Source organism: Peromyscus leucopus, chromosome 20, assembly GCF_004664715.2.
Source record: "Peromyscus leucopus breed LL Stock chromosome 20, UCI_PerLeu_2.1, whole genome shotgun sequence".
In the NCBI taxonomy this organism is placed as follows: Eukaryota; Metazoa; Chordata; class Mammalia; order Rodentia; family Cricetidae; genus Peromyscus; species Peromyscus leucopus.
In genome coordinates, this window is record NC_051080.1 from 32,645,247 (window position 1) to 32,672,815 (window position 27,569).

Consider the following 27,569-nt stretch of genomic DNA (forward strand, 5'->3'; position numbering starts at 1 on the left):
CAGAAGTCCGTCCTGGGAACTGCAGCTACCGCAGCAACGAGTGCCCTAACCACTGAGCCATCTCCCCGGTCCCTGACCTTCATCTTGCTGCACACACCGCTTCGCTCGCCTGGAGCCAAGCGAGCTGCATCTTGTGCAGCGCCCAGCTCATCACAGCCGCTCTCTGAGACAGTCGTCCACCCCCAGCCATGTTTAGTCTGAACACCTTCCACGTAGGTGCCAGGGAAGCAAAGGTGAATGGGATCCCACGCTTGTCCCGGAGAGATTCCAGGGCGGGGAAACAGCTCCCCCCACTCATGACCACCCTGTGCACAGCCTGTGTTTGTGAGGAAGCCTCCCTGCAGCCGGAGGAATTCCTAGGCAGGCATTCGAAGTGGAGGAAGCTGCCTTGGCAAGCCCTGAGGGGGGGGGTCACAACTATGGCTGACTCCTCCTGTCTGTCCAGCTATGCCTTCCATTTGAGCCCGGCCCAGGACATTGGTAATGGCATACCCATTCACAGTCTGGTGGGTGTGGCGTGCCTGCTTGCCATACTTCAACCCACGGGTACGATCCTGGCTTGGGCTCTCCAGCCCAAAGGGATGTTAGAGATACCTTCTGGAGAACACCATTGTACAGGTGGTTCCGACAGGAGTTGGGCGGGGTAGGAAATGGATTGGTTATCCAAAGGAGCAGGGGCAGCAGGTGTGGACAGGAGAGCAGGTCAATGCCTCTTGAGGACATAACCTCAAGGACACAGGGGACACAACCCAGGACGGCTGGAAGGAATAGCGGCTGGAAGAAGAAACCGGGGTGACAGACTGCTGTCGAAACTAGGAAAGCCATGATAGGAACAACTGTAGTTAGGCAAACCGAGCCCGAGGAAGCAGGCAGGGCAGCCTATGGCGGCGTCAACTTCAGTGCCTCCATCAGACCCTTGCTTGGGAAGCAGCTGCTATTCAGGACAGGCGCCAAGTCCAAGCTGGGCCAGAGGGCACACTCCAGGGAGTTGACAGAACTGGCCTGGCAGAGAATAAATAACACTACAAGAGGGACTTGGGATGGAATGTGCCATCCGCCACGCAGCTGTCACATGTGGACCCATACAAAGTAGTTCAGGGCAGTGAGCACCAGCGTCCAGCACCAGGCCCAGGGTGACTCGAACAGAGCCTCTTCTGCAGATCTGCTGTAGGTGACAGCATGGATAGCGTGTGCCCATGAATCTGGATACCGGGCCTGGCTCACCGAGGTTCAGGGCAGCTCCAGCGGCCTGCAAGGCTCCGGCGGAGGAAGGGACTATCGTCATAGAGTGGATGGGGCCTTGTAGGGTGTGAGCGACGGCGGATGAAGCGTAAGAGGCTGGAGCGGCGTGGTCGGACCTGCGCCCGGGCAAGCAGCGCCACCTGCTGGGCAGACACGTGCGCTGCCGCGGAAACCGCGGACTCCGGGTCGCCCTGCAGCTGTCCTAGGTCTGTATAAAGCGACACTTAGGATTTATGGGAGAGGAACCTGGGGCCGGCCCTCACCCATTCTGTCTTGTCCACTCCTCTCCAGCACCCTCCATCTCTCCAGTACTCTACCCCATGGCGGATCTAGTCCTCACCCTGGAACAGAGAGTCCAACAGGTCCTGACTGACTCCACTGGGGCTAGCATGATAGACGAGGAAGCCTGTACCAAAGCAAACCAGTGAGGTCTGGCCCAACCCTAGAAGGGGTTGGCTCAGTTCTCAGAGCCCTAGCCACTCGTGGGTACGACTGCCTCACCTATGAGCACAGTGGCTGCCCGGCGCAAGGTGTCCTGGGGGCTCCGCAGGTAGCCCTGGGTCTGACTCAGGAAATGCTTAACATGGCTCGGATATCGCTGAACCTAGGAACACAAATGCTCACGACAGCACAGAAGTATCATTCCTCTTGGAAAAGAGGCTGGAGCAGGCAGCATGAACAAAGGCTGTGGATTGTCCTCATAGGAGCGTGGTGGTCACGGTTAGCTCAGGTGGAGGGGGCGTGGCCTATAGAATCCCAGGACAAGTGAGCCGCTGACCATACCCTCCCTCTCTCCATCATGGCGCTTTCTCTACTAACCAGGCGGTGGCAGACACGGCTGAGAGCCTCGGGGCTGTCGTAGTGAGCCACAGTGACCATCTCCTCCAGCAGGCCCCATCGAAGGGCCTGGTCACAGCGAGCTAAAGTCCACTCTGAGCTCTGGATTGGAGGAAACAAGCCGCGTTAGGGGTCCAGAAGATGCCAAGCGGTGGAAGAAAAGGGACTGTGGCCAGAAAGGGTTGGCAAAATTTTGCCCAGGGTGAGGAGCTTAGAACACCAGCCCAAAGGAAGAAGACCTGGACCTGGAAGTTCTTGAGGCCCTTGTCCCCCGGCTTGAAACCTTCAGAGAGGCCACAAGGTAGGAGTGGAAGTACTGGATGAGACAGATGTGGGACAGAAGACCGACCTCAGCGGCGTCCCGGCTGGAGTCGTGTAGGCGCAGCAGTAACGGCACCAGACTCTGCAGCACCAGCTTCCGAAGGGGTCCCCGAAGCCCCAACCGGAGCCCTCTCTGACCCCGCCGCACCAGCGTTCCAAGAAGTCCCACCGCTGAAGCACGGACCGAGTCCCGAGCCTTCATGTGAAAGAAAATACAGTCAGAGCTCAAGGAAGCAAGAGTGGGAGAGGAGGCCGTGGGCCGATCGGGGCTTCAGATTAAGCCTCCATCTGATGTCAGGACCACAGGCAACTGGGTGGGCACCCCAGGGAGAGCCTGTGGGTGGGACTGCGCATCTATGGACAATTCCAAGCAGGACACGGTGGGACCACGGGGCAGGATTTTGCTCACATCGTCCAGTAGCGGTGGGAGGCGTGGTCGCAGCTCCGAGCTGAGGAGCCTCACCGGTGCTCCGGGCTGCAGGAGGAGTTTCCGGAGTGCGCCTAGAGCGGCACCCACGAGCCGCGCATCGCCTTCGCCCAGCGCTCTAAGGAGTACCGGCAGCAGCGTGTTCACATGCCTAATCTGTAAAGACAGGACTGTGGCCCGACCCCTTCCAGACTCGGCCTAGGACCCTCCTGGCCCGCCCGGCACTACCCGATTGGCACCTTCCCACGATTCATTGCCAGGTGGCCAAGACCAAGTAGGCCCAGCCAGCGCACGGTGGGCTCCGGGTCGCCTTGCCAAGTTCGAAGCCGCTCCAGGATGACTTCCTCCCGTAAGAGCCGTGCAGTGGGCCGGCTCTGCAACAGCTAGGCACGGGACACAGAGTCAGTGCTTCTCTGCGTCTGCGCAGACAGTCACCCCTCACTACCGTTCTGGGAAGCAGGCTCACCCCAGTAAAGAAGGCCATAGCTGTGAGGCGCTGCGGGTCATTGGAACTTCGTAGCCGAGGAAGCAAGTCTGCAAAAAGGCCTCGCAGGTGGTGATCGGCATGCGCCACCATGGCACTGGAGAAGGGCAAAAGCCAGCTCTTCCTTCGCTTGGAAGGGCTCATCCCCACCACCTCCTCCATGCCACCACCGCACCTGGCCAGCAGGGAGCCTCCTCCTTTTGTGCTGTCCTGGGGTGTCTCCTCACCTGGCCAGCAGCAGGACGCCCTCCAGGTGCGTGTGGGCTCCTACCAGTCTCCTCCAGCCTCCTGCTTGCTCCATGCATGTGACCACCATTCGGCCACCATCCCCCGTGAGCAGGGCCTTCAGGGCCTCCACGGTGCAGCTGGAGGTAGGACCAGCAGGGCAGTGGGCAGTGAGGGTGAGAAGAGCCCTGTTCCACCCCTCACTTACCCAGGTGTACCTTCTCACCTGGCGTGGCTGTGAGGCGGCCCTCGGTGGAAAGGCTCCCAAACCTTAGGGCTGTCAGGGGACCGGACACCTTGAGCCAGCTCATGCAGCTGTGTGACCAGGGCTAACAGCAGGTGAGGGTAGAAACCTCGAGTGGCTCCCACGCAGCCAGAGACTGCCAACATCTCCCCAAGAGCGCGTGTGGCCTGCCGATCAAGTGAGCCCAGCCTCGGAACTCTGCCAAATGTGGATGTGCGCAAGGACAATCCCGCCACACACGTGTGCCTCCGGAGCTGATCTGTGGTCCCACCATCACCATCAAAGCTGCTCTTTGGCTGCTTTGTGGCTGGGCCACGCCCCCTGACGGCACCTCCCGGAGCCACTTACCGCCAGTGCCTCGGGCTCGGGCCCCGCTGCGCCCTTCAGCGCCCACAGCAGTTGCACCAGCACCTGGCCATTGACACGCTGGTTCCGGCTTAGGCTTCGCCACAGCTCAGCGGCTGCCCTGGGGGTGAAGGGCCACACAGTGAGGAGGAGCTGCATGCAATCCTCAGGGACTCCAGGAAAAGCCTCCTGACGTAAACCATTTTCCCATTGGCCCACATCCCAGAGAAGATACATGCAGACGCCAGTCCCGGAGATCAGCAGCCATCTGGACCACACTGAGAGCCCTGTTAGGTCAGGGACAGGAAACAGACCTGACTACCACTACCACTACCACTAACTACTATTTTAATTATTATACAGAATAAACCAAAGATAACTTCTGGGGTAAATGACTCCAAGAGCCAGAGGCTTCCAAGCACCCAAGCCATCCTGCTCGATTACCCCACCCACATCCACAGGAAAAAGCAGGAAGGGGTGTGTGTGTGTGTGTGTGTGTGTGTGTGTGTGTGTGTGTGTGTGTATGTGTGTGTGTTAATCTAAACTTGGGTACCGATTGAGGCAGCAGCGACAGTCAAGGGAGGGGATTCCGAGGCCCTGCTCCCTTACAGCCCGGTGCTTCAGGGACCACATTCTATGATTAAGCAATCAAGCGGGGAAGGGGGAAGGAAGCCGCGTGGGGCCGCGCGGCTGGGAGGGCGGGGCGGGTTACCGGTCCGGGGGCAGAGAACTGGGGAGCAGCGCACACACCACATCCTGCGCATGCTCCAGGGCCAGTGCGCTCAGCACCCGTAGGGCTGCCCGCCGGGGTCTCCCCTCTGCCAGGCTAGGCACCTGTGCCAGCAGCCCACGCACCAGACCGTGGACCTGAGTAAAGGGGGCAAATGTAAGTGGTTAGGGTCCCTTGAGACTCTTGCCTGCAAGGCGCCCAACTTCACTCAGTGAAAATCGCCTTTAGGGGGAGTGTGGTTGAGGCTGTATTCTCCTCCTACCCAGAAGGGAGGCTTGCGGGATTCACTGGGTGGGGGGTGAGGATGCTAACCTGGTCCTCCAGTCGTTGCCCCCGGGCTTCCAGGGCTGAGGACAGAGTGAGGGCTGTCGCCTGGGTTCCCGCATAGCCAGCCTCCTCCAGACAGGCAGCCGTATACAAAGCAAGGTCTGCAAGGGCTCCTTCCTCCCGGGAATACTGGGAGGCCTAGGGAAGGCGTGGGACACGGAGTTTATGGAGTCCCCAAGCCATGTCTCAGTTATCATCCTTAGTTCCCCGGCCTGCTTATCCCTCCAATGTCACACCCTCTTCCCCTGTGATCTTTTCCATCCCTCTTTTGCCCTTAATACTTTCCCCAGCTCCAGTACCTCTTGTCTTTCTAGTGCTCGAGTGAACAAGAGCCAAACTTTGCATCATCTATCGTCATTCCTCAATACTCACCGGGTAGGGTCTCTCGGGGGCTGGCTCCTGGGCATCGTGTGGGGAAGAGTTCTCACTGCCAGCTGCGGGGGCAGCCACTTCATGCCCAGGCTGGGCCTCAAAGGCAGGGGTGAGTGTTTGAGAGTAGATCTCAGCCTCAGGCCCGAGCTCCGGGGGCTCAGCCTGAGGGCCTGTGGAAGGGGGTCCCCCAGGCTGCCCCTGGTTAGCCCGGATCCCTTCAGCTAGGGCTGTAAGAGTTAGGGACCCCACAGGGCCATCCCGGCCCCGGCCCCACACTCCCCCAGCCATGGTGTTCCTACCAGCGTCACCCGCCACCACTCTTCCAGTGAAGGTGTGCCCAGACCTGACCTAGAATCAGGCCCCGGGCGGGCCCACAGGCGGGCCTACAGACAGGCGTGGTGGCGTAGGCACATACGTGCATGCGTGTCTGAGCATGCGCCAGTGGTTGGCTGGGGAAATCACAGAAGTAGCCTAGCATGGGCTTATGATGAAGGGTTGCTGCCCAGGCTGCTGGAGTCAAGTAGTATGGCAAGATTGGCTCTGCCCACCAGTACCCATGGAGATAGTGGACTATAAAGAGGAGGAAGGTCTTTAACCCAACTGCCTGCCCCCTTATCTGGGGGAGGGGCCCAGAGCAGTTTTAGGTCATTCTGAGGAGGCTCTAGCAGGGTCAGGGGCTGGTCTAGGCCCCAGGATTATCACACAGCCAGACATCCTGGGAATGGGTGTGGTCGGATACTGTCATCATCTCTGAACTTAAGATACTTGGGGTGTGGAGCAAATGAGGTGAGGGCAGGTGAAGCCTCCTAAGTATGTTTGCAAGTACCCACTGTTGTGATGTGGGCCGTTCTGTCTGCTTATGTGTCCTCCACCCCTCGGCTGAGACTGTTCTTCCCATGGCTGCCTAGGCAGTGTGTATGTGTACTGTGTTCCCAGTGGTATCCCTTTCCAGGTTCATGTTGCCCAAAGCTGACCCAACCTCTGCCCTAAATCCCCTCTCCGCCCAGCCACACTATAGGCACTCCCCAGAACTAAGCCAGGGGAGCTGGATGGACTGGTCTGACAGTCTACTTGGGCAGGCGGAAGTGTGCATGGAAGTCTTCCAAGTAGTGGGCATTCACCTTCTTCAGCTCCTGTACCTCAGGTCAGGTTGCCCAAGCCCCAACTCTGCCTCCTGCCAAGCCATGAACCTCCTGTGGTTTTTGAATAAGAATGGCCCCCATAGGCGCATACATTTGAATGCTTAGTCACCAGGGAGTGGCACTGTTGGAAAGGAGAAGGACTAGGAGGGGTGACCTTGTTGGAGGAAGTGTGTCATGGTGGGTGGGCTTTGAGGTTTCAAAAACCCGTGCCAAGGCCAGTGTCTCTTTCGGTATCTAGAACTCTCAGCTACGTCTCCAGCACCACGTCTGCCTGTATGTTACCCTGCTCCGCTCCATGATGATAATGGATTGACCTCTGAAACTGTAAGCCAGCCCCCGATTAAATGCTTTCTTTTTTAAGAGTTGCCGTGGTCATGGTGTCTCTGCACAGCAATCCAACAGTGACTAAGACACTTCCTCCTGGGCAGTTCCTCTGCAGCCTTGCCCAGCTGGCTGTGCCCAGGCAGTTCCAGCCCTCATAGAGCTTTTCCAAGCTTCTCCTCCTTCCTTGATTATTGGGTCAGAAGCTGAGACCCGGGCTGGGGAGATGGCTCAGAGGTTAAGAGCACTGACTGCTCTTCCAGAGGTCCTGAGTTCAATTCCCAGCAACCACATGGTGGCTCACAACCATCTGTAACGAGATCTGGTGCCCTCTTCTGGCCTGTAGTCATACATGCTGTATACATAATAGATAGATAGATAGATAGATAGATAGATAGATAGATAGATAGATCTTTAAAAAAAAAAGAAGAAGAAGAAGAAGAAGCTGAGACCCGAGGCCAGGGCCCGATTGGCCTAGAACAGACGACAGATCATGCAGGGCTGGCATGGGAAGCTCGAGATACCTCTACTGATGGGGGACATTGTCCTAAGTAGATATGGGAGCCTGAGGCTATTATATTAGACTCTGACACCTCACCGCAACCTTAGGAACCCCCTAGCTGCTTCTAGTAGGTAAGGGCCTTCACAATAACATCCTCAAAACAGAGATAAACGTAAACCCTCTGTGTCTTATGGCCCTGCTCAGACCTGGTCCCCACAGTCCAGCCCCATGGCTGCCTTCCCACATGCTGGACCTGTGCTTCCAATTATTCCAGATTTCCAGCACAGCTGAGCTCTGATTCCGGGCCAGCATCTCTCCCCTTCTCCTTCCCCTCCCCTGCAGCTATATGAGGCGCTTTCATCCCTGGATGAGTCCAGAACCTTTGCCCAGCAGTCCCTGAGCCACCTCAACTCAATTCTGGCCCCGTCCCTGGAAGTCAAGTGAGCAGCAGAAATCTGTGAATTAACGACACACGACAATTTGTGGGGACAGCGAGTCGTGTTATTTCCGGCACCTCACCACCCCTGTAATTTTTCACAAGGGCCCCCCAGCACTCAGACTGTCTACCAGGGCCCGCAGCTTCTCTGACAGCGCAACCTGTGGAGAGAAAAAGAGGGATACGGGAAGCTGGGGTTGGGGAGCAGGGCCCGCGGCCCGTAGGACACACAGGGCAGCCCCCCCCCCCCACAAGCCCTACCGGATACACTGTAGGGTTCTGCAGCTGCTTATGAGCAGGGTCGAGGCGGCCCAGGGACTGCTGGGCAAAGGTTCTGGACTCGTCCAGAGTTGGAAGTGGTTCACACAGCTGCAGAGGAGGGGAAGGGTACGGTCGAGATGCCGGCTGGGGATCAGAGCTCAGCTGAAGTGAAGGTGCATGTGAGGGGCGGTCACCTGTCCCTGCTGCAGGCAGAGCCTCAGCAACGGCTCCACCTGGGCTGGCTTCACAGTGCAGGGCTCCCGGGCCCCTCGGGGCCAAACCCTGAGTTCCTGCCCGGCCTTGGGTGGAGGCTCTTCTGCCAGCTGCAGTAGGTCCAGGAGGAAAGACCCTGAGCCAAGGCAAGAATAACGTCACACGGGGGGCCGGAGACTTGAAAAAGGACCAAGGGAGAGGCGGAGGGGAATCACCATCGGAGCCGAGGAACCGGAAGGCAGCCTTGCTCCCCGGCAGGGTTTGCTTCTCGGGGTCCTCTGTCAGCTTCATCCGAGGCCGGCCTCCCACAGACACCAGCTGCAATGACCGGGCGTTCGGATAGCTGGACACCCCACCCCACCCCACCCCACCCCAACCCCGTCCCCTACCACCCGTGTTCTTCCAGACTTGCCCCGCCTGGGGCCAAACACTCTCTTTACCTTGTAGACACAGCCCATCGAGGGCTGTTTGGGACAGGTGACCACACTGGTACCGATGCCAATGACGTTCACCTCACTGCCCTGTGGGGAGAGGAGGTGACGCTGAGCCAAGCTGCCCCCTGTAGGGTGCCAGGCTCCCCTAGACTGCCCTCCACCTGTCCCCCTTCCACTCCACCTTTTGGGACAGTCGTGTTAGCTCCTTCTCGTCGATGTTGTTGCTGACAGCAATGGGGACAGATTCCAGCCAGGGCACCTGGAACCTGCATGTCACGGGTTCACAGGCGGCACCCCTCAGATGCTCCTGATTCACCCTGGCCTCCTCCCTTGCTTCCTCCCTCCCCATCAGCCATGCCTACGCCTTCCCTTTTCTATTCTTTTTTTTTTTTTAAGATTTATTTATTTATTTATTTATTTATTTATTTATTTATTTATTTATTATGTATACAGTGTTCTGCCTGCATGTCAGATCTCATTATAGATGGTTGTGAGCCACCATGTGGTTGCTGGGAATTGAACTCAGGACCTCTGGGAGAGCAGCCAGTGCTCTTAACGCCTGAGCCATCTCTCCAGCCCCCCTTCCCCTTTCTTAGGAGCCCCTGATGGTCCTACCCTACCCCTCCCTTCCAGGGCTTTTTCCGTTGCCCCTGACATTAGGCCCATGGTCTCACGACAGGAGAGGCCATCCCTCTTTGTCCTAACCCCATCTCCCTGGGACTCGCGCAAGGAGTCTCCAGCAGGCACACCACACCCCTCATGGGGGACTCACTGGGCACCAACAGCTCGAAAGATCCCACGGATCTCCTGTGCCTGCTGAAGCAGATCACCACTGTCCAGCCTCACGCCCACTGGCCTGTAGCCCAGCTCCCCCAGTGCCAGGGCTACGGACAGAAAGTTGGGAAGACCACTCCTGCATGTTAAAAAAAAAAGGGGGGGGAGGGGATCAGGAGCTCAGTGGCTCCACCGAGGCCACGCTGACAGAATGCTCCCAGCTCACCTGCGTACACTGTAGGAATCCAGCAAGCCCTGGAAAGCCCGGGGAAAGGCCAGAGCATAGGCCACAAATGCTGCCCTTTCCCCTGGATGTGGCTCCTGTACCTCCAACCCCAGATAGCTGCACACACGCTTCAGCCACAAATTGACACTGGCCGTCAGGTCCACTGCGGGGCCCTCACTAGAAGCTGGAGCCAACATCTGTAGAAAGAGATTAGTACAAATTGGCTCTAGAGTACAGCGTACAACCTGGGAGTGGCCAGTATACCGTGGCCTGAGGGCAAAGGCGGTGGCACGTATCGCCAGCTTTCTAGTGCAGCCTTGGACCAAGTGTCCAGGGCAGTATCTGTCAGCATATAATAACAGGGCCAGCCCACCCTAGTGGGATACGAGTTGGTTTTGAGATCTTGTCCTCTACAGCAGAGCTGGTTTGAGAAAGGTACTGACTGGGCACAGCATGGGAAGTACACACACTGAGACGGAGGCAGGAGGATCAGGATGTCAAGAGCAATCTGGGCTACATAAGACCAGCCTGACACAAAACAAAACAGTACTAACCGGGTCAGGGGGCACCTCACTACCCGAAAATGAAGTGACGAAGGAGTGCGCCAGGGTCCCTGCCACGGGCACACCCCTCAGTTGTCCAGCAAGGGTGTTGCTGCTGCTGTTGAACCCTGGGTGAAAAGGCAGGCAGGCTTGAGGGACTCCGGGTATGGTGGTACCTTCCCTTCCCCCAACCTATGCCTTCTCCAGGCCTCACCGCCCAGGTAGCTGTAAACGGAGGCCGTGAAGCCCCCATCTGGACCCTGAGCTCGACGCAAGCCCATCTCGAGCAGTCTCTTATCCGGCCCTGCAATCAGGCGAAGCCGAGCAGCGTTGGTGGCTACGAGGCTGTGGAGAGTGACAGGCGAGGGGAGCCCGGGTGAGGCTTGCAAAGTCGCCCCAGTGGGCCGACTTAGCCCCCCAGACCTCCCGACTGCCTGCATCTCTCAGGAGCTCTGCTCACCTAGCGTAACTGACCAGACACAGCAGCGGAGTCTCCAGCAGCTGTACCAGGAGGAGGGGCCCAGACACCTGCAGCAGCGGCACCTGCGGGGCGCGCGAGTCATTAGATCCACACACAGCAGGACCTCCTGGGCCACCACTCCCCCCCCCAGCCCCCGCCGCGCCCCTTCCCAACCCACCCAGCCCGCAGGACACTTACACCAGGGAAAGCGAGGGAACCCTCTGGCAGGGCCCGCACCGTCACCCCAGAGCAGTCAAGGGCCCGAAGGTGCTCGAAGAACCCAGGGTCAGTGTCTGGGGGTAGCACTGAAGCCAGGAACTGCACGTCTGGGACGAGAGAGAATACATGTGGTCTGGGGGAGGACTTGGCCAGCCAAGTGCAAGTAGGTCCCCTCAGAGGTCAGGGTCACATTTAGAGGGGGCGGGAGCAGGATTCTCTCCCAGCCAGAGTGCCAGCGCGGGTTGCGGAGCTACCTGCGTCCTGCAGACGGAAGGAGCGCAGGAAGCACATGCAGTCCCGCAGGCCGGCAGCCAAGGCAAAGGAGCCTCCAAACGGGCACTGGCGGAAGAAGAGCTCGAACTCGGCTGCCTCGCATGCCCGGCCTGCGCGCCAATAGCCCAGCGCCATGGTGGCCTGGTAGAGGTCGGTGAGCAGTGGCCGCACCACTGCGCGCTCCCCGTCCAGCTCCATCGCAATTCTGCACGGTACCAGCTTGACAAGCCTGGCTAATGGCGTCCTACTCCGCCCCCCAGGGCACTGGTCCAGGGAACTAACTGACCCAGAGGCGGGGCCTTTCCTGGCAGCAGTGGGCGGGGCGAGCCACCTTCACTGATAAAGAGTTCCAGGGACCCAAACCAGCACAGTAGAGGACAGGTACACCCCTACCCCAGCCTCCTTGACTCCAGCTAGCCAGCCGCTTGCCCCTGCGATGGTTCTTACAGGATAGTGGACCTCAACTAACAGCGGCAAAGGCAAAATAGCAACTCCAAACAGGGCTGGAGTGATCGATCAGGTTGTACTTCACCCTGGCCTCTTGCCCCAGACTAGGGATGGGCCAATGGGGTTACCTACAGAACTGTTAGCCTCTGCCTGGCAAGCCAGGCGCCCCTAGAGGCCGGAGCTGCCTTTCAGGTGTGAGACGGGAACTCAACCACCAGTGAGGAGGGTGTTTGCTCAACCCAGCTACTAGGCTCATAGTGAGTCAATGTCCCAGGACAGTTTCTGTGGTGAATGCCTTTAATCCCAGCCCTGGGGAAGCAGACGCAGGGGGATCTCTACCAAGTTCCTGGTCAGCCAAGGCTACATAGCAAAATTTATTCCCCCCCAAAAAAAAGTGTTGTGTTTGTGTACTACAGGGACTTAATGCCCAGTGGCCTGAAGAGGGCATCAGATACCCTGGAACTGAAGTTACATTACAGCTGGTTGTGAGCTTCCATGTGGGTGCTGGGAATTGAACCCCCATCTTCTGGAAGAGCAGCCAGTGCTCTCAACTGCTAAGTCATCCTTCCTCAGGAGACAGCTTTCAGTGGATCCTGCATCTCAGGCCCCACAGGAAAGCTTTTGAGGGGGAAGGATCACACTGCTCCCGGATGGCTGAAGGATCATGGTGAACACCGTTGACAGTCACACGTGGTACCCCTCACCTAGATGGCCACACTACTTCATCCAATACCCAAGCACTGACCACAGGGGATTTAAGTGGAATGGGCAGGCAAAATTCCACACAGTACAGCTGGCTGTCCATATCTAACCATCCCAGAACATAAAAGACGTGCCTCACTCCAGTTAACTGCTGTGCCCCTCCTGAGGTAAGGAGAGCCAAGAGGGATGTTAGATCGGGCCTAGGTGTACCCCACATGGTCACAGCAGCAGGGACAAGAGGCAGAGGGTGGACAAACGTGGGGCCCAACAGATTCTCTTTCTGGGCCCGAACAGCTTGAAGAGGCAAGAGGTGGGCTGGGCTGGGCCAAGCACGGCTAGAGCCTGGCAGAGTGTGGCACACCAATTAACACAGGAGCCAGAGTGCGGAGTCTCAGCCTTTAATCTCAACAGGCGCTCACACACACACGAACCACACGCTTGGACTTTCAGATCTTGTTGAAGGCTGCGATGTCGACACTCTGCACCTGTGGATGGAGACGAGGGGGTGGTGGTGGAGACTGCCGAAAGGCCTGCCTGCTCAGGCTCCGTAGTGGGGCTTGAGAGGGATGTTGCTGTGGACGTGGGGCCCGCAGTGCCCCAGCGCCCACCCCACCCGGTCTCCCCACCCCTGGGGGTGCCCCGCGCCCACTCACGTGCTCCTCAAACTTGGTGATCTCCTCTTCCAGCAGGTCGGTGCCCACTTTGTCATCTTCCACCACGCACTGGATCTGCAACTTCCGGATGCCATAGCCAACAGGCACGAGCTTGGAGCCCCCCCAGACCAGCCCGTCCAACTGGACGGAACGCACACAAGCCTCCAGCTGGGCCATGTCTGTTTCGTCGTCCCACTGTGAGAAAACGGGGGGGGGGGGCTGAGTAAGCCACCTCAGAAACCTCCAGAACACCAGGGCAAACACCTATGACCCCCCACCTCCCGTCCCTCCCACTCTCCGCCCCAACCAAACTACAAGACCCAACTTTGCTTCTTTAAGGAGCTCTTGGGAATAGCCCCAAATGTACATGCGTCCTGCTCCACATCTTGTTCTTGTGTCAGGAGGGTATGTTCCAGTGTCTCAGAACCTGAGCCTGTGGTCAGGCCACACAACACCCCGCCCCCCCCCCCCCCCCCCCCCCGCTTGTGAGGTCTGTTCCCGGATCCGGCCACCACTCACGGGCTTGACGTCTAAGAGGATGGAGGATTTGGCCACCAGGGAGGGCTTCTTGGCCTTCTTCTCTGCGTACTGCCGAAGCCTCTCCTCCCGTAGTCGGGCTGCCTCCTTATCTTCTTCCTCCTCATCACTGCCAAACAGGTCAATGTCATTGTCCTCGTCATCCTCTGCCGGGGTGGCTGCCTTCTTGGCTGGAGGCTCCACTTGACGCATAGGAGACACATGCTGCCACAGAGGAAGGGGGGGAGGGTTGAGACTCGTCTAGCCCTCGACATGCCAGCTAACGGAAGAAGGAAGACCGAGGGAGCCCGCCCTAAGGGTCAATCTTGCCTGGGGTAAGTCAGGAGGTAGAGGCAGAAACCAGCACCGACCACCACCACAAGTCCGAGGCCCCTTCCCAAGTCTGGAAGGGTACTCACTTGGGTCTGTGGCGCTGTGGCTCGGTGAGCAGGTGAATTCTTCTCCAGAGTGCTCAGCCGGGCCTCCAACTTGGAAATGGCCTGCTGTAGATCTTGTACCACTGTGGGCACAAGGGGGGGGGAGGGACCAGTCAGATAGCGGAGGCTGGAGCTGGAGCCCCACCTGTCAGGCCCAAGCCCTCACCGCCTCGAAGGTTCTGGTTCTCCACTTCCAGACTGGCAATCCGTACAACGAGCTCACTATGATCTCCACCAGGTCCACTGGAGGCCCCAGGGCCTGAGCTCTGTAGGGGGGGTGGGGGGGAAACACTGGTCTTAGTACTTTAGTCTGCTTCTAGGATCCCCTTATAGCCACTCAGAAGCAGAGCCCAGACTGAGCTGAAGGTCTGGCAAAGACTCAGTCAGTCTTAATGGGTCCCCTACGGAACGTGGTCAAGGATCTGCTGGAAAAGCAACACAGAAAGGCCTAGGTAGGTGAGGGGCCACAGGACAGACTTCGCTTAGGGAGAGCAGTGAAGAGCTGATGTCTTCAGGGAGAATGGCTATACAGCCCACGGTGACATTGTCAGCCAAGCAGAGGATAGGGCAAGGGGGCCAAACAGAGAAAGCAGCAGGACTTACAGTCCCAGGGGTGGCCTGGCCCAGGGCCTCAGGGGAGTTGGGCAGCATCACCTTGAGCTAGAAACAGGAGGGGAAAGCCATTGAAGGGCTGGAAGGAAGGAGTATGCAGGTGGTGCCAGCACCTGTGAGCTTGCTCCTGAGGTGGCCCCGGAAGGCTCAGGAGGGCACAGGGCGGGCTCCCCTTGCTGGAAAGAAACCCAGGCTGCTAGCTTCATGCTCTCAGATGTTAGTCCCACTCACAGGCAGGAGGGTTACTGAAAAAAAAGTTGCATGCAAGTCCTAGCCCCAAATGATCTCAGCAGGCCCTGCCTGGACGTCTTCTGAAGGAGGGAGGCGAGCAGAATCTGCTCCACACAAGAGGTAACGTAGACACAGGCCTCTGCCAAACACACGGCACAGCAGCATTTAGGTAGACAACAAATGTAACTTGCTGTTTTTTAAAATACTTGCATGTGGCAGCAGAGCCCTATGGTAGGATTTTTGGCACGGCTAGCACTGAAGGGAGGTACCTTCAGTCCACCAGCAAGCAAGGCCAGACAGTCCCAAAGACGAGAGCATGTGAGTGGACGCTAGGCTGGGACGCCAGGGCTGTTTCCAAAACACCTGAGGGCTTTCCCATTCTATACAGCAGGCCTGGTACGCAGGAAAGGATCTGGCAAGGGACAGCCCAGCAGAGCCAAGCCGGTGAACGGCTGCTGAGAATGACCCAGCCTTCTGGATGCTGAATCTCAATGTGCCAGACCAATTGCATAAATCTGTCTCCCTTTTCCCATGTCTACCCAGCCTGAGCTCTACTGGGTGAGCATGGGATCATGAGTTTGGAACTGGGAATGACAGGATGAGAACTAACACAAGTCAGGCAGGACCAAGATGGGGTCACATGTGTGCAGCCTTTTGAAAAGGCTGTGCACTCTTGACCGTCTGGTAGAACAGTGCCCTGGAAATGGCTGTTCTTGAATCTCCAGAGCTTATAATGTTAGTTCACGTTAGTTCACACAGCAAAGCAGATTTAATAGATGGAACTAAAGACCTGGAACAGTGGTTCTCAACCTGTGGGTCACAACCCTTTCACCTTAGACCATCAGAAAAGTTTAAATTATGATTCATACATAATGGTAGCGAAATTACAGTTCTGAAGTAGCAGATAATTTTACGGTTAGGGGTCAGCACAGCATAAGGAGCTGTATTAAAGGGTCGCAGCGTTAGGAAGGTTGAGAACCGCTGTTCTAAATGCTCCATGCACGGCAGTGGGACAAGGGAAGTAGAGGCAGGGTGATCAGACAGGTGGGAAAGATGGAGTGGGTTTTCATCAGGATCCCATGGACACCCTGGTTCTGCTCCACAAGATACCTCTAGAGATGTGACCCCCAGAACTGTAAAATGGCAGATCTGTGTCATTAGCTGTGGTAATCTGATGGAGAACGTGGCCACGGGAAATGGGGTGCTGAGGGAACAAATCCCTAACGATGTGGAGATGGCAGTGGGCACAGGCCTTCAGAGGTAAGAGGCCCGGTAGTTTAGTCCCACTGTTTCCAGGACTTCTAAGTGAGAAAAACCTGATCTTCAGCTGAGAGGTTTTTTGTTTGTTTCCCAAGTGCAGATCTTGAACTTGTGGCAATCCTCTTGCCTCAGTTTAACCAAGTGCTGTGACTGCACACCTAGCCAGGAAGTTCCATCCTAACTGAGATTTCTTTTTTTTTTTTTTTCCTTTTTCCGAGACAGGGTTTCTCTGTGTAGTTTTGGTGCCTTTCTTGGATCTCACTCTGTAGACCAGGCTGACCTCGAATTCACAGAGATCCGCCTGCCTCTGCCTCCCGAGGGCTGGGATTAAAGGCGTGCGCCACCACCGCCTGGCTCTAGCTGAGATTTCTAGGCCAGATGTAGAAGGCATAGCCTGCTTTTTTTTTTTTTTTTGCTACTGATGGGAGAGAAGAAACTGAGGGAAAACTGTAGAGCAGAAAAAAAGCCAGGGCCAGGTAGCTGAGGAAACTCCTGGCCTCTCTAGAGTGCAAAGAAAAACAGATTCACTGTTGGGAAGTAAACTGTTGAAGGGAGCAGTGGCCGCCTTGGGTAGACTGGAAGGTGCAAGGGCTTGAAAGGTCAGAGACCCCGGATGAGACTTGTGAATTCCCGTGGCCATCTAGACAGATGCTAAGAAATGTGATGGGATCAAATATACCCAGAACCTCCTGCCACGGCGCAGATTTCTGTGACGAAGTACACCTGCGAAGTTCTTGAAAATTAACTAGCAAAACCACCACTAATTTAGACCAAAAGGGGAATCAGGACGAAATATTAAAACCATTTTTTTTTTTTTAAAGGCTGAAGATCTCTACCCTCCACAGGGTTAAAATTTGTTAAAATTTCAGCTTCAACAGTGCTGTTTGGTGAAAACTGTCTCCCAGGGGCCACATGGGCCGGCCACAAAGCACTATTCAGGAAGCCTGGCAGGAGTCTGAAATGGTTTGGGACCAGTGATCCTTTCTACATTTCCCTGTTTTGAATGGGAATTTGCCTGTTGACTATAAATCAGTTGCTTTACACCGCATGCTTTCAAAACTGGCCAACAAGATTCAGTGAAGGGTTTCAAGACAAAACAAGAACCTGAACGATCTGGGTAGGTTCGGTGCATTCACAAGGATCCTTGTGATGATGGGATGCAGCGGGGCCACAGAGGTGGTGGAGGCTGATAGGACGAGATGCCAAAGGACATGCATTGCCCCAAGAAAAGCGGACAGGCAGGAAATGGATGCTCAGAGCCTCAGAAGGAACCCAACTCTATTTGCCTTTGGCCCTATTCTGGCCTCTGACCTTCAGGACCATCCGATGATAAATTCACATTGCTTTAAGCAGTAAGGTCGTGGTAACCCTTTAGGAAGCCACCAGAAAACCTGTTCCAGGGCATAAACCCATTCCAGAGAGACAGACTGAAGTCCTGACTTCTCTGGAGTAAGGAACACAGAGCAAGTCTGCCTGCCATCTAAAGGGAACACCTTCCTCAGCTAGCTCAGAATGCTAGAGTCAGATGGGCATACCCAGCCTTGGTCTGAAAGGCCATGCAGGGTCCCTCCCTGGTCCAAGATGATGCTGACTAGCATAACCTCACTAAATAATTATCCCCTTTCCATGAAGGGCCCCACCTAATCAGGAGGAATAGAGCAGTCTCAGGGATAGGGGATGTGAGCTTCTTCAGCAAGGGAGCAAGCAGGAAGAACAGGCTTCCAAGGCAGGTGCCTCCAGTATACACCCTGCAAAATGATACCACTTAGCCCAGGCAGCCTACGGCAGGCACTGCAGGAATAGCTAGAGTGACCTCTAGTACGCATGAAAGAAGAGACATGGAAAAGTCTAGAGAAAGACCCTTTTCCATGGCAACGTGGGTACGGAGGCCTCAGCATTCACGCCCTACAAGAGCACAGCACCACACCCTGTGCCCTAACTTGCTCCAAAGGCCAAAATAGTCAGCAGTACTGAAGGGTTTAAAAAAAAAAATCAGACATGCTGTTTGGCCGAGCACGAGCCCATGGGTACACGGGCCGTGGGTACTCACTCCGGCCAGGGATTTCTGGATGTTCTCTCTGGCTCTTGCAATGTCACGGAGGATCACGCTGGCACCATTCTCCTGCAGACAGTGCAGAAAGAACCGGTCTTTTTTGTTTTGGTTAAAAAAATTTTTTTTAAACATACACACACACACAAAAAGAAAAAAATCCCACACACGCACAAAAACAAAATCTCTGAGAACCCTCACTCCAAAAGCAAGAATGCATTACGAAGAGATGAATGCATTACACAGAATGAAAGCTCCCAGGACAGCGAAAAGCGGAAGGTGGCTGAGGCCAGGGCCACAAAGTCTGGGTACACGAAGCCTGCAGGTGGCCATACATGCTGAGGCCTGGACACACACCACCCCTAGACACCTGTTTGCTGGCCCCAGCCGCCTGGGAGCATTAAGAGTGGGCTGTCCCGTGTGTTAGGGTCAGGAGCCAAGGGCAGAAGCACCCCAGCATTCTGCCAAGGCCCTTCTACATGGCCCCGACACGTCTCCGGCCCACCCGGTTCCACCAGCCCTAAGTACGGTCCTCACCTGGCGGGAGCCAGCAGTCACAGGCCCGTTCATCTGCTCGTAGAATTTCCTTTCCGCGTCATCATATTTGAACTTGTCAAACCAAATCTTCTCGTGCACTAGGAAGTTTGTAGCCATTTTTCTGCTGAGATGGGAAAGAGTGGCCAGGTCAGTGTGGCCAGAAGAACTTGCAGGCCTCACCTTCCCGACAGGCTCCAGGCCTACCCTGCCTGAGTACCCAGGACCAGGCCAGAGGTAACCAACGGGGTTGTGACATGCTGGGCCGGCTCACAGTCCTGCTTGGCTCATGAACGGCCTCTCTGCTGCCTACGACCACAATGTTCACCACCAAGCCCCTTCCACACACAAAAGGAAGAGTCAACAGTCCTTCCATCCCCCAGATGGGTTCCCCTACCAGGGCCTGGGCGAGGGGTATCCCTAGGCCAGTCCTCCAGACCACTAGGCACCCAGGCCCTGACTCTTCTGATCACACAATCCAACCACAACCCATACCAGCAGCTAGAGCACAAAAGCAATTGCAAGATCGGCAGCCGGCCACCTGCCCACCCTGCAGCCAAACAGGTTTCTAACAATGAGACAAGTCCACTCTGGCCCCTTAAGTTCTTTTTCACAAGAATGTGTCATCCCAGCATGCAACAAGTTTGTCGCTCTCTTTCAGTATATATAAGCACTTTTAGCACCTCTCTGCTTTAAGATGGTTAAAAAACCCAAGGGTACAACGAAAGTCCAATGGCTACCAAGACCAGAGTCTGAGAACTGCTGTTCTAGACCATAGATCACTAGGCTCCTGCAAGTCATGCCCCACCACGTGGCTCCTACACCTCGCACAGGATGGGAGCTAGGGGCCGCAAAGTGCCCACAGAGCCCACCATTCACTAGCCTGCCCTTCCTGCCAGGTGGGACAGACCGACCAATCTCACTCTGCCAATTTTCTGGGTGGAAGGCCTCAGGCCATCACGAGACCACCCCAAGTGTCTTCTAACAAGGACAGAGCCCTGACACTGTGCCCCTTTCCCAGGATGCTTTGGTGAGGAGCCAGGCCACTGTGAACACAGGGGCAGGTAGGCGGCAGACCGACGACTGGGTTCCACTCCCCTTTGCCCCTCGCCACCCAAGACTGGTGTTACTCCTGTCCCTTCTATGTCTATCCATCAGATCTATGCTATGTGCCTAGGGGCCACCTCCCATGGTCACTATGACCTGCCACCAGCCCTTCAGACACCACTGTTAGGACTCCATCCACCTGTATTGGAGCAAGATCCCTTGGGGGCCCTGGGCTAAAGGCAGGTTTCTTTCCTCACGGGGAGGTCAAAATGACAAGCACCCTTCAGAGGCTGCAGCATCAGCCACGTGCTGCTCTTGGATTTAACGCCCACCCTTACCTCAATGAACAACACATACTCTAACCTGGGCTGTGGGTGTCAACACCTGTCAGGTGCCGGAGACCCAGCTACAAGGTTTCCCATTCATTCACCCTGCTAATAACAATCTTGTCTTCTGGGTTCTTTGGGGGGGGGGGCTTTGTCTCATGGAGACCCCTTTCCCCACCAACACTAGCAACTCAGGACTCTGTAACCCTCAAGGACGGAGCACTACAGGTGCCCACCCCACCCCTACATTCAAGCTGGTCAGGTCCACAGGGGGGGATGAGGGACACCAGCCCAGGGACAGCTGTCCCTTATTACGCTCGTAGCCCAGGTCCGTCCCGACACCTGCAGTCATATTTCTCCTACTTGGGTCTCAGGCTGGACATGGATGGGCCAGAACGGGGTGTGGGTCGGTGAGCCAAGGAGGCGGCTTCTAGGCGCCAGGCTATGCGCAGGGCCTCGGCGGCATGGTGGCGGCACTCAGCACTGTCGTAGGTGGGCTTGCTGAGCCAGGGGGCCTCTGCGTCCTTGTGTAGGAAGTACCAGTAGGGCAGGGCAGAGGGGGCCTCCCCATCAGCCCGTTTTGACCCGGCTCGCTTGTTTCCTACAGCATTGCGAATCCGACGGTCTCTGCGGCCCCTCCGGGCACCCTCTGCCTGACTGGCTCGCTCTTGCAGGCGCACTTTCCCTGGGGGGTGGCCATCAAAGAGGGCCTCGTAGAACCCCCTTTCCGCTGCATCATACCGGGGCTTCTCCAGCCACACCTCCCGCACCAGCGCCTGCAGGCTGCCCAGAGGAGGCTGGCCGTTAGCTGGTGGGCAAGGCTGGCAGGCCAAGGCCAGGTCAGGAGAGACAGCCGGCTGGCCCGTGTCAGGAGTCCCCTGCCTGTGGCTCCCTTCTACATCCAGCAGTAAGGCCTGAGACCACTCCACAAAAGCCCGCTCAGCCTGATCAAAGCAAGACTTGTTGACCCAGATCCCCCAGATCATGTGGTGGCAGGCCACATGGCTTCCATGCGTACAGGGGCCCCGAGGGGCCAGAGCAGGCGGCTGGGCTGCCTGGGCGGCCACATCTGCCAGCCTCTGGCGGTAGGAGCTTTCTGCCTGGTCGAAGAGGGGCTTGTCCAGCCATACATGGTCAGCTGAGAGGCCCACGAGGGCCAGGTCTGCCTGGCCAAGCCAACTCTTGGGGGATCGCTTCCTCTTTTTCTGGAGGGGCTTCTTGCACTCGTGGCTCTTCCTGGGATCACTCCTGCTGCTGGTGTGGGGGGCCTCTGCCTCGTCGGTGTCCTCTAGGTCCTCCTGGCTGGGCCCGTTCACAGCTGGCACCTTGGCCAGGAGCTGTTGGACAGAGGCGGTGGCGGTGGCGGTGGCGGCGGCGGCTCGCGTGGCCTCATGCTCATGGAAGCGCCGCTCGGCTTCCTCATACTTGTGCTTGTCCTCCCAGACGGTCTCCAGCGCACAAGAGGCCTTCCCGCTCCTCATCTTCGGGCGCAGCATTAAAAAGCAAGCACAAGAAGGGCAGTTGCAACACAGCAGAGGCACCTGCCTCCCTCGCCCTCCTCGGTCTGGCAGGCAAGGGTGGGCAGGGAGGCCCGGGGAAAGGAGAGGGCAAGCCACCAGAAGGGGCTCCGCCAGATGACATGCAAGGGCACAAGAGTCAAATCCACACCAGGAGCTTTGGTAAACCAAAAGTAGCATACGCGTATATGCAAACCCCCACATCTTATGACTGCATGTGCTGTCTTTGCTAACCCCGTAAGCCCATAGCTTCAGAAAGGGATCTAACACCACCTCCAAACTCAGCAGATACCTTCTCTCCCGGGGCCCCAGATAGGGTGGCAAATAAAACAAACAGCTGCACTCATTGACAATGGGCTTTAATATAAACAATTATGGCTTCTTTTTGGTTTTGTTTGTTTTTGTTTTTTTTTTGTGTGTGTCAACACACCCCATGAGATGGTCCATGCTTACTTTTAGTAAATTACTCATGGTTTACTGAAATCAGACTTACACGGGCTGTGCTCTGCATATGCCGAGCCTCACACCTCCTTGAGGTAGGTGGCTGATGTCTCCAGTTCAGTGACAGGGATTTGTGACTGCCAAGGTGGATGGAGCACCAGCAAGCGGCCCATCACTGAAAGTCACCTGCACCTGTCCTGGCCACACAACCCTACCCAGACCCGGGTGCCTTTCCGGAGCAGGGGCAAGTCTTGGGAAAAGGGACAGTGTCTCTGTGAGCCTGACTGACCTCACCGGGATGGGTCAGGGATTGAGTGTCCACCACCAACAGGGCTCCTCAATCAGCTGGCATCACCTCCCCATCAGGAGGCCACCAGACTACAACTCGGAATCCCTCTGACCCGAAGGGTCATCATGGAGACCCCAGAGTCTCAGGATGCCATATCCCACTCAAGACGGCAATCAGTGGACAAGACCCTTGCCCCAGGGGTCTCCGCTTCCTTATTGGGCATGGTGTTACCTCAAGCTCTGTGTGACTTTAGGTACCTGCTCCCTCGGCAGGGTGTGACTCTGAAGTACACACCAATAGCCACAGAGAGGACGACCTGCCTCCACTACTCCTGAAGCTGAATGCTGCCCCATGGAAGGGAGGTTCCAGGCTCTACCAGCCAACCCAGGAGGCCACAAGGATGCTCTTAGTGCCACCACCCTGCCCTAGAAGGGTGGTCCTTTCGAGATTTTTGTAGTCTGGACTCGACTAACAAAACTCAAGGACTAGGGTACAGATGCTGTTATCTTGCTGCTTCTGTGGGTCTGTAAGGAACACCTAGGCCATCTGCTGGGCTCTCAGGGAGTGGAAGGGGATCCTTTGGCTGGACAGCAAACCTTCACCTCACCGTCTAGGATCTTTTCCTAATACACCGACAAAATGCTTAACTGGAAGAGCGTTAAGCTATCCAAATCTAACCTCTGCTCAGGACCTTGGAAAACTCTGCTTGTCACACCCTGAAACCTACCCTCCAAGAGAGATCTAAAGGTCTTTAGTACAGCCCACCCAAGCGCTCTCTACTGTGAGGAGCCAGGGCCAGGAGCCAGAGGCCCAGCGCAGAGAGGTCTCCAGGCCACCCCCTCACTTACCAAGGCCAAGGGGCAGGGGCAGGGGCAGGGACTGAGGAGGATCCCAGGAGGCAGAGCATTGTGACATCACCCACCGTCGCCAAGGGGGCAGTGCATGCCATCACAGCAGGACCTGACTGACGCCCACCTCCTGGCTTTCGGTCCCTGAGGCTGCTCTGTTCTTGTGAAGCACTACCAGTCTAGGCCGACCATTCCCTTCAGCGATGCCCACTAACCTGCCCCCTACCAAACTTAGATTAGGCTGGAACCCTCCTGAAGGAAACAGATGTAGCTACTTCCAATGCTCCCCCTGGAAGGGACAGGGCCACCTCCTTAGGCCACATCTTCATGACTGGCCACCACTTCTCCATGGGGCAGAGGGCTATGTGCTGACTTGCTTGGTGTCAGGGCCACATGGGGTACCCACTTGCCACTAGAACAGCTAACTACACTGCTGCTGCTCTGTCCCAGCAAGCTCAGCTCGGCATGGGTATGCCTCCCTCGGGCAAGGCGGTGGCTGGGGGCTCCTTGGCGCAGGTGAAGGGAGACACAGGGCACTTTGCAGGTGTACTTACTTTTGCTTTGGCCTCCTAGGACAGCATGAAGGAAAAGCAGCAAGGTTAGAGGAGCGGGCAAGGCCACCCACGGCAGACGGCAGCTCGGGCAGCCTGGCACAGCCTGGCTGGCCTTTCAGAAAGCTGCTTGTCAAGGTGGCATGGCAAAAGAGGATAAAATGAGATGCACCACCAAATCCCAGGTGGCTGCCTGGTCCTCATCTTTGAGGGCAGCACTCTTCCGTTAGCCCGATATGTAGCTCTTAGGGTTCCTACTATCTAGGAGACAAGCAGAAACCACCACGGAAGCTGCCTGCTCCCACCCCTGTCCTTTTCTGAGCCTACAACAACCTGCATCGAGGTGAGCTAGCACCTACGGATGACCCCTCAGCTGTGGAAGAAGACCAGCATCTTCCCTTCACTGGCAAGGCTTTGGAAGATAAAGACACTCCCCAGTGCCCTATCTCCAAGGGACCAAGTGGTCCAGGTCCAGATAGCTCCAAGCTCTGGGCTCTGCTGCCACCAAGGTCCAGTGTGCACACTGGTACTGGACCTCTTACGGAAATGGTGCCAGCTCGGGGTTGGGATGCCAACCCAAGACCTGAGCACAAATGGCAAAGGCTCCTAAGGGACAAGGTCTTCCCCAACCTGCTTTCTCCACAGGGGTACAATAATAGGCTGAGGACTTAAGCCAGTTTGCACCCAGACTGGGCATACCTGAACTCCATGCATCCCAGGAGGACATTCCTATGCAAACCTGTAGCTGTCCAGGAAAAATAGGCTGGAGACAAGCAGCAGTGAATTTCTCAAACCCCCACAAGCACGGGTTTGCCAATACCCACATGTCTACAACAGGGTTACCCTTTCTTTCTCTTGAGGTTTTATCTGGACCACAGCAGAAACACATGCCAAAGAGACTGAAGTACCAGAAAGGAAAGTCAAGTTCCGGAGACGCAGGCTCAGACACATCAATGGACCTAGAAAGAAACGGCCTAAGCAGCCCTTGCCCTGCTCTTGGATATAGGTTCGAGTCTAGAATGCAAGACTGGCCACCAGAGGTGAGCTGTCAAGACCCTTTGTGTGAAAGCCGGACAATACCTGAGCTCTGGAGGGCCCTGGAAGCAGGCAGCTCCTGTGGCAGACAGGCCCGATAGGTCCTAGGTCCTGAGACATGTTCAACAGCTAGGCATGGCCATGTAGTCCAGCACCCGGCCCTAAACCCACTCACACTCACAAGCCAAAAGAGCTTACTGGCCAGCTGCGGCCTCCGAGGGCCAACCTACATCTGCTCTGCAAAGAAGAGCACAGGTGTGATGACTCTCATAGCTTCTACTAGTTTAGACCAGGCAGTGGCTCCCGCCAAGGACACTTCCGGCTTGGGGACTGGACCCTGAGAAGCTGAGGATTGGTATGTCACAGCTGTGCCCCACAGCAGTAGCAAACATCTGAAGGGTTCCATGTGCTGGTAACGATAGAGAAAAATCTCCCGAGGAGCTGGCTTTCTGAGCCCTAAGCCCCGTATCTTGTCCTCTGGACATTCCGAAATAGCATGTCACTCCATCAGTCATATCACTGTTGGGCTCCCAGTACTATCCGTCCTCATGAGGAAGGTGAGTAGGGAATGGGGTCCGCCAGCAAGCCTAACTCATACCCCTTTACCCCAATAGCAACACCCCCTGGGCTCACCTAGCCCAAGTCTGCGAACCAGTGCTGCCCATCAACACTCTCTGTGTCAAGTGTCCAAAGGGCAGCTGATAGCCCTTGGAATGTGGAGGGCTCCGGAGCAAAGGCTAGCTTTTTAGTCACAACAGACATGCAGTGGAGTAGCCACTTACCTAGGCACAGGAGGGATGATGCCTTTGGTCTTTTTTCATGGGTTAAATCCTACCTCTCCAAGTTCCCACTCTGCCCCCGGATATCCAGTCCTACTCAGAAACACTGGCCTGTGCTGTGTGCCCATCTTGAGACCCAGAGGCTAATGCCCAGCCGAAGCCCAGGCAGCCCCAACCTCCTTGTCCCAAATGCCACTGTTGGAGAGTTCTATTTCTGTTTTAACCCGTGGTGCCCTGACCTGACACACAGGTCTTGGGGCTTGCTGGACAGCTCTCCGTCCTTTCCACTTGCTAACACACCTGTGCCAAACCTCACACTTAAGCGGGAGATGGCTGTGTGACATCCTAGACAATTAAGGCTCTGATTGGTCTAACCACCCAAATCCCCTGAGTTTGTGCAGATGAGTGGAGCTAGAGACCAAGGCATGCTCCGTTACCTGTATTCCACACAAATGTCTCAACGACTCCAACCTTCAACAAGCACATACCATCTGAGATCTCTGGCACAGCAGAAACGCTCAGTGCCATCATCTCCTGCCGTCAGCCCCCAGGAGACAATTCACTCTTCCTGACCATCAGACCCAAGCCCTCTCAAGCACCTCCGCTTCATCTGTAGTAAGCCCCGGAGCCTCAGCTATCCAAAAGCTGAGCCTGGAGGGATTAGCCCTGTACCAGCTTCCTCCTGAGAGGACAGAAAGTCATGCAGAGCACACACCCCAGGTTAAGAAAGTGTAAGTGGCTCCTCTGCCAACCCCCCAACTGTTTACTGAAGTCTCCAGCGGTCCAAAGGGGAGGCTCATGCTGAACTAGCCACCACTGAGCCTGGGAGGGGACTCCTTGTCCCTTTGAGGACTTCTTCCTCTCGACTCTGATTGGCTCAGGGGGCACCTGGTAGTCCTGTCACATCCATCCTTTGCTTCATCCATGAAGATCTGCCTGAGGTAAGACCCAGTTAGCCCCGAGTGACAGGGATGATTCGGAAGCACCTCTGGGGTGTGGCACCCAAGATTTAGCTTCAACAAGTTCTTTTGCTGCGAGGTAGCCTTTCCTTCTAGAAAACTATGATGCTAGGAGAGAGCGCTCGCGTATTAGAAAAAGAACGGCCGTACCCTTCAACGACCCTTTCCCAAGAAAATTGCCCAGACCCTCTTATTCAAATCAGTACGTAGCCCTGTTACATTCTGAGCCAGTCGGCATCACACGCCTTTTCTCTACCCTGTGTTCGTGGGCCTCCTAAGTTCCACGAGGCTGCACCCGAAGCCAAGTTCTCTCTATGCCTAGGGCTCGGTACGTCCTCGGTGCTTAACCGCAAGGACCTAGGACCTTGGCAACAGCTGGGGCAGACGAACGCTGACCCGGCAAGGATGTCAGTCATGGCCGTGGCAGGCCGCCTGAAGCAGCACTCAGGAAGCTAGCAACCATGTGGCCACCGGCCCGGCCCCACACAGGACCAGACGCCCGCCCGTAGCCCTCACTGATCCGCTGGAGCCAACCCTATCGGCGCGGGCCCGGGGCACTCCAGCTTTAGCCGCACGTGCGCTCCTTGAGGCGGGGCCCACGGTACTCACACGCCAGCCAAGGACGCAGCAACCAAAACCTGGAACTGCGAGCTCAGGACTGCAAAGGAAAGAGAGGGCGACCGCGCAGCTCCCGGAAAACGCAGCGGCACAGACCATGAGAGGCCCGGCGGGGGACACAACCCTGAGCACGCGCTGCCTCGCCCGCGGAGCGTGCGCCACGATGCATGCAGGAACCACTATGGCAGAAGCCAGGCGACAGCTACCTCGGGCGCCGCACTTCACCCGAAGGAGTTGTCACAAACAGCCGAGAACCCGGCGTCCCAACACGCAGCACCCCTGCACAGCCCGAAGAGTGGAGCGGCCGGACTAGGGCGGCACGAAACGGGGTTGGTGTGCGCACGCGCTGCTGACGCGCCC

The 27,569-nt window shown here is 56.5% G+C and overlaps 3 protein-coding genes across 18 annotated transcripts; all 3 read right to left on the bottom strand.

Moving 5' to 3' along the window:
- Window positions 1-485: 485 nt before the first annotated feature.
- Mroh6 (maestro heat like repeat family member 6) lies at window positions 486-6,971 on the bottom strand. Its single transcript, XM_028859320.2, has 14 exons — window positions 5,555-6,971; window positions 5,168-5,320; window positions 4,838-4,992; window positions 4,129-4,246; window positions 3,763-3,947; window positions 3,539-3,676; window positions 3,294-3,408; window positions 3,067-3,210; window positions 2,810-2,983; window positions 2,429-2,596; window positions 2,062-2,181; window positions 1,744-1,846; window positions 1,583-1,648; window positions 486-1,450 (listed from the first exon to the last, which is right to left on the bottom strand). Exons 1-14 carry the CDS (start codon window positions 5,840-5,842, stop codon window positions 1,221-1,223), a joined length of 2,157 nt encoding a protein of 718 aa, XP_028715153.1. The 5' UTR covers window positions 5,843-6,971; the 3' UTR covers window positions 486-1,220.
- A 974-nt stretch (window positions 6,972-7,945) lies between these two features.
- Window positions 7,946-12,782, bottom strand: Naprt (nicotinate phosphoribosyltransferase). 2 transcript variants are annotated; one of them, XM_028859333.2, is made up of 13 exons: window positions 11,339-12,782; window positions 11,064-11,191; window positions 10,866-10,948; window positions 10,620-10,750; window positions 10,418-10,533; window positions 9,864-10,060; window positions 9,636-9,776; window positions 9,045-9,129; window positions 8,870-8,950; window positions 8,645-8,747; window positions 8,411-8,565; window positions 8,217-8,324; window positions 7,999-8,116 (listed from the first exon to the last, which is right to left on the bottom strand). In XM_028859333.2, the coding sequence occupies exons 1-13, from the start codon at window positions 11,553-11,555 to the stop codon at window positions 8,054-8,056; spliced, it is 1,608 nt and encodes a 535-aa protein (XP_028715166.1). In that variant the 5' UTR covers window positions 11,556-12,782; the 3' UTR covers window positions 7,999-8,053. The 2 variants fall into 2 exon arrangements, with proteins under 2 accessions (XP_037053461.1, XP_028715166.1); XM_037197566.1 differs by having other exon boundaries at window positions 7,946-8,324.
- Window positions 12,783-12,888: 106 nt separating this feature from the next.
- Eef1d (eukaryotic translation elongation factor 1 delta) lies at window positions 12,889-27,504 on the bottom strand. Of its 15 annotated transcripts, none has more exons than XM_028859284.2 (11): window positions 27,201-27,244; window positions 23,822-23,836; window positions 20,536-21,653; window positions 18,803-18,923; window positions 18,266-18,337; window positions 14,716-14,772; window positions 14,279-14,378; window positions 14,095-14,195; window positions 13,679-13,900; window positions 13,160-13,354; window positions 12,889-12,991 (listed from the first exon to the last, which is right to left on the bottom strand). In XM_028859284.2, the coding sequence occupies exons 3-11, from the start codon at window positions 21,651-21,653 to the stop codon at window positions 12,953-12,955; spliced, it is 2,025 nt and encodes a 674-aa protein (XP_028715117.1). In that variant the 5' UTR covers window positions 23,822-23,836; window positions 27,201-27,244; the 3' UTR covers window positions 12,889-12,952. The 15 variants fall into 15 exon arrangements, with proteins under 15 accessions (XP_028715117.1, XP_028715116.1, XP_028715118.1 ...); XM_028859283.2 differs by having other exon boundaries at window positions 18,803-18,926; XM_028859285.1 differs by lacking the exon at window positions 14,716-14,772 and having other exon boundaries at window positions 18,803-18,926; window positions 27,201-27,295.
- Between the last annotated feature and the right edge of the window lie 65 nt (window positions 27,505-27,569).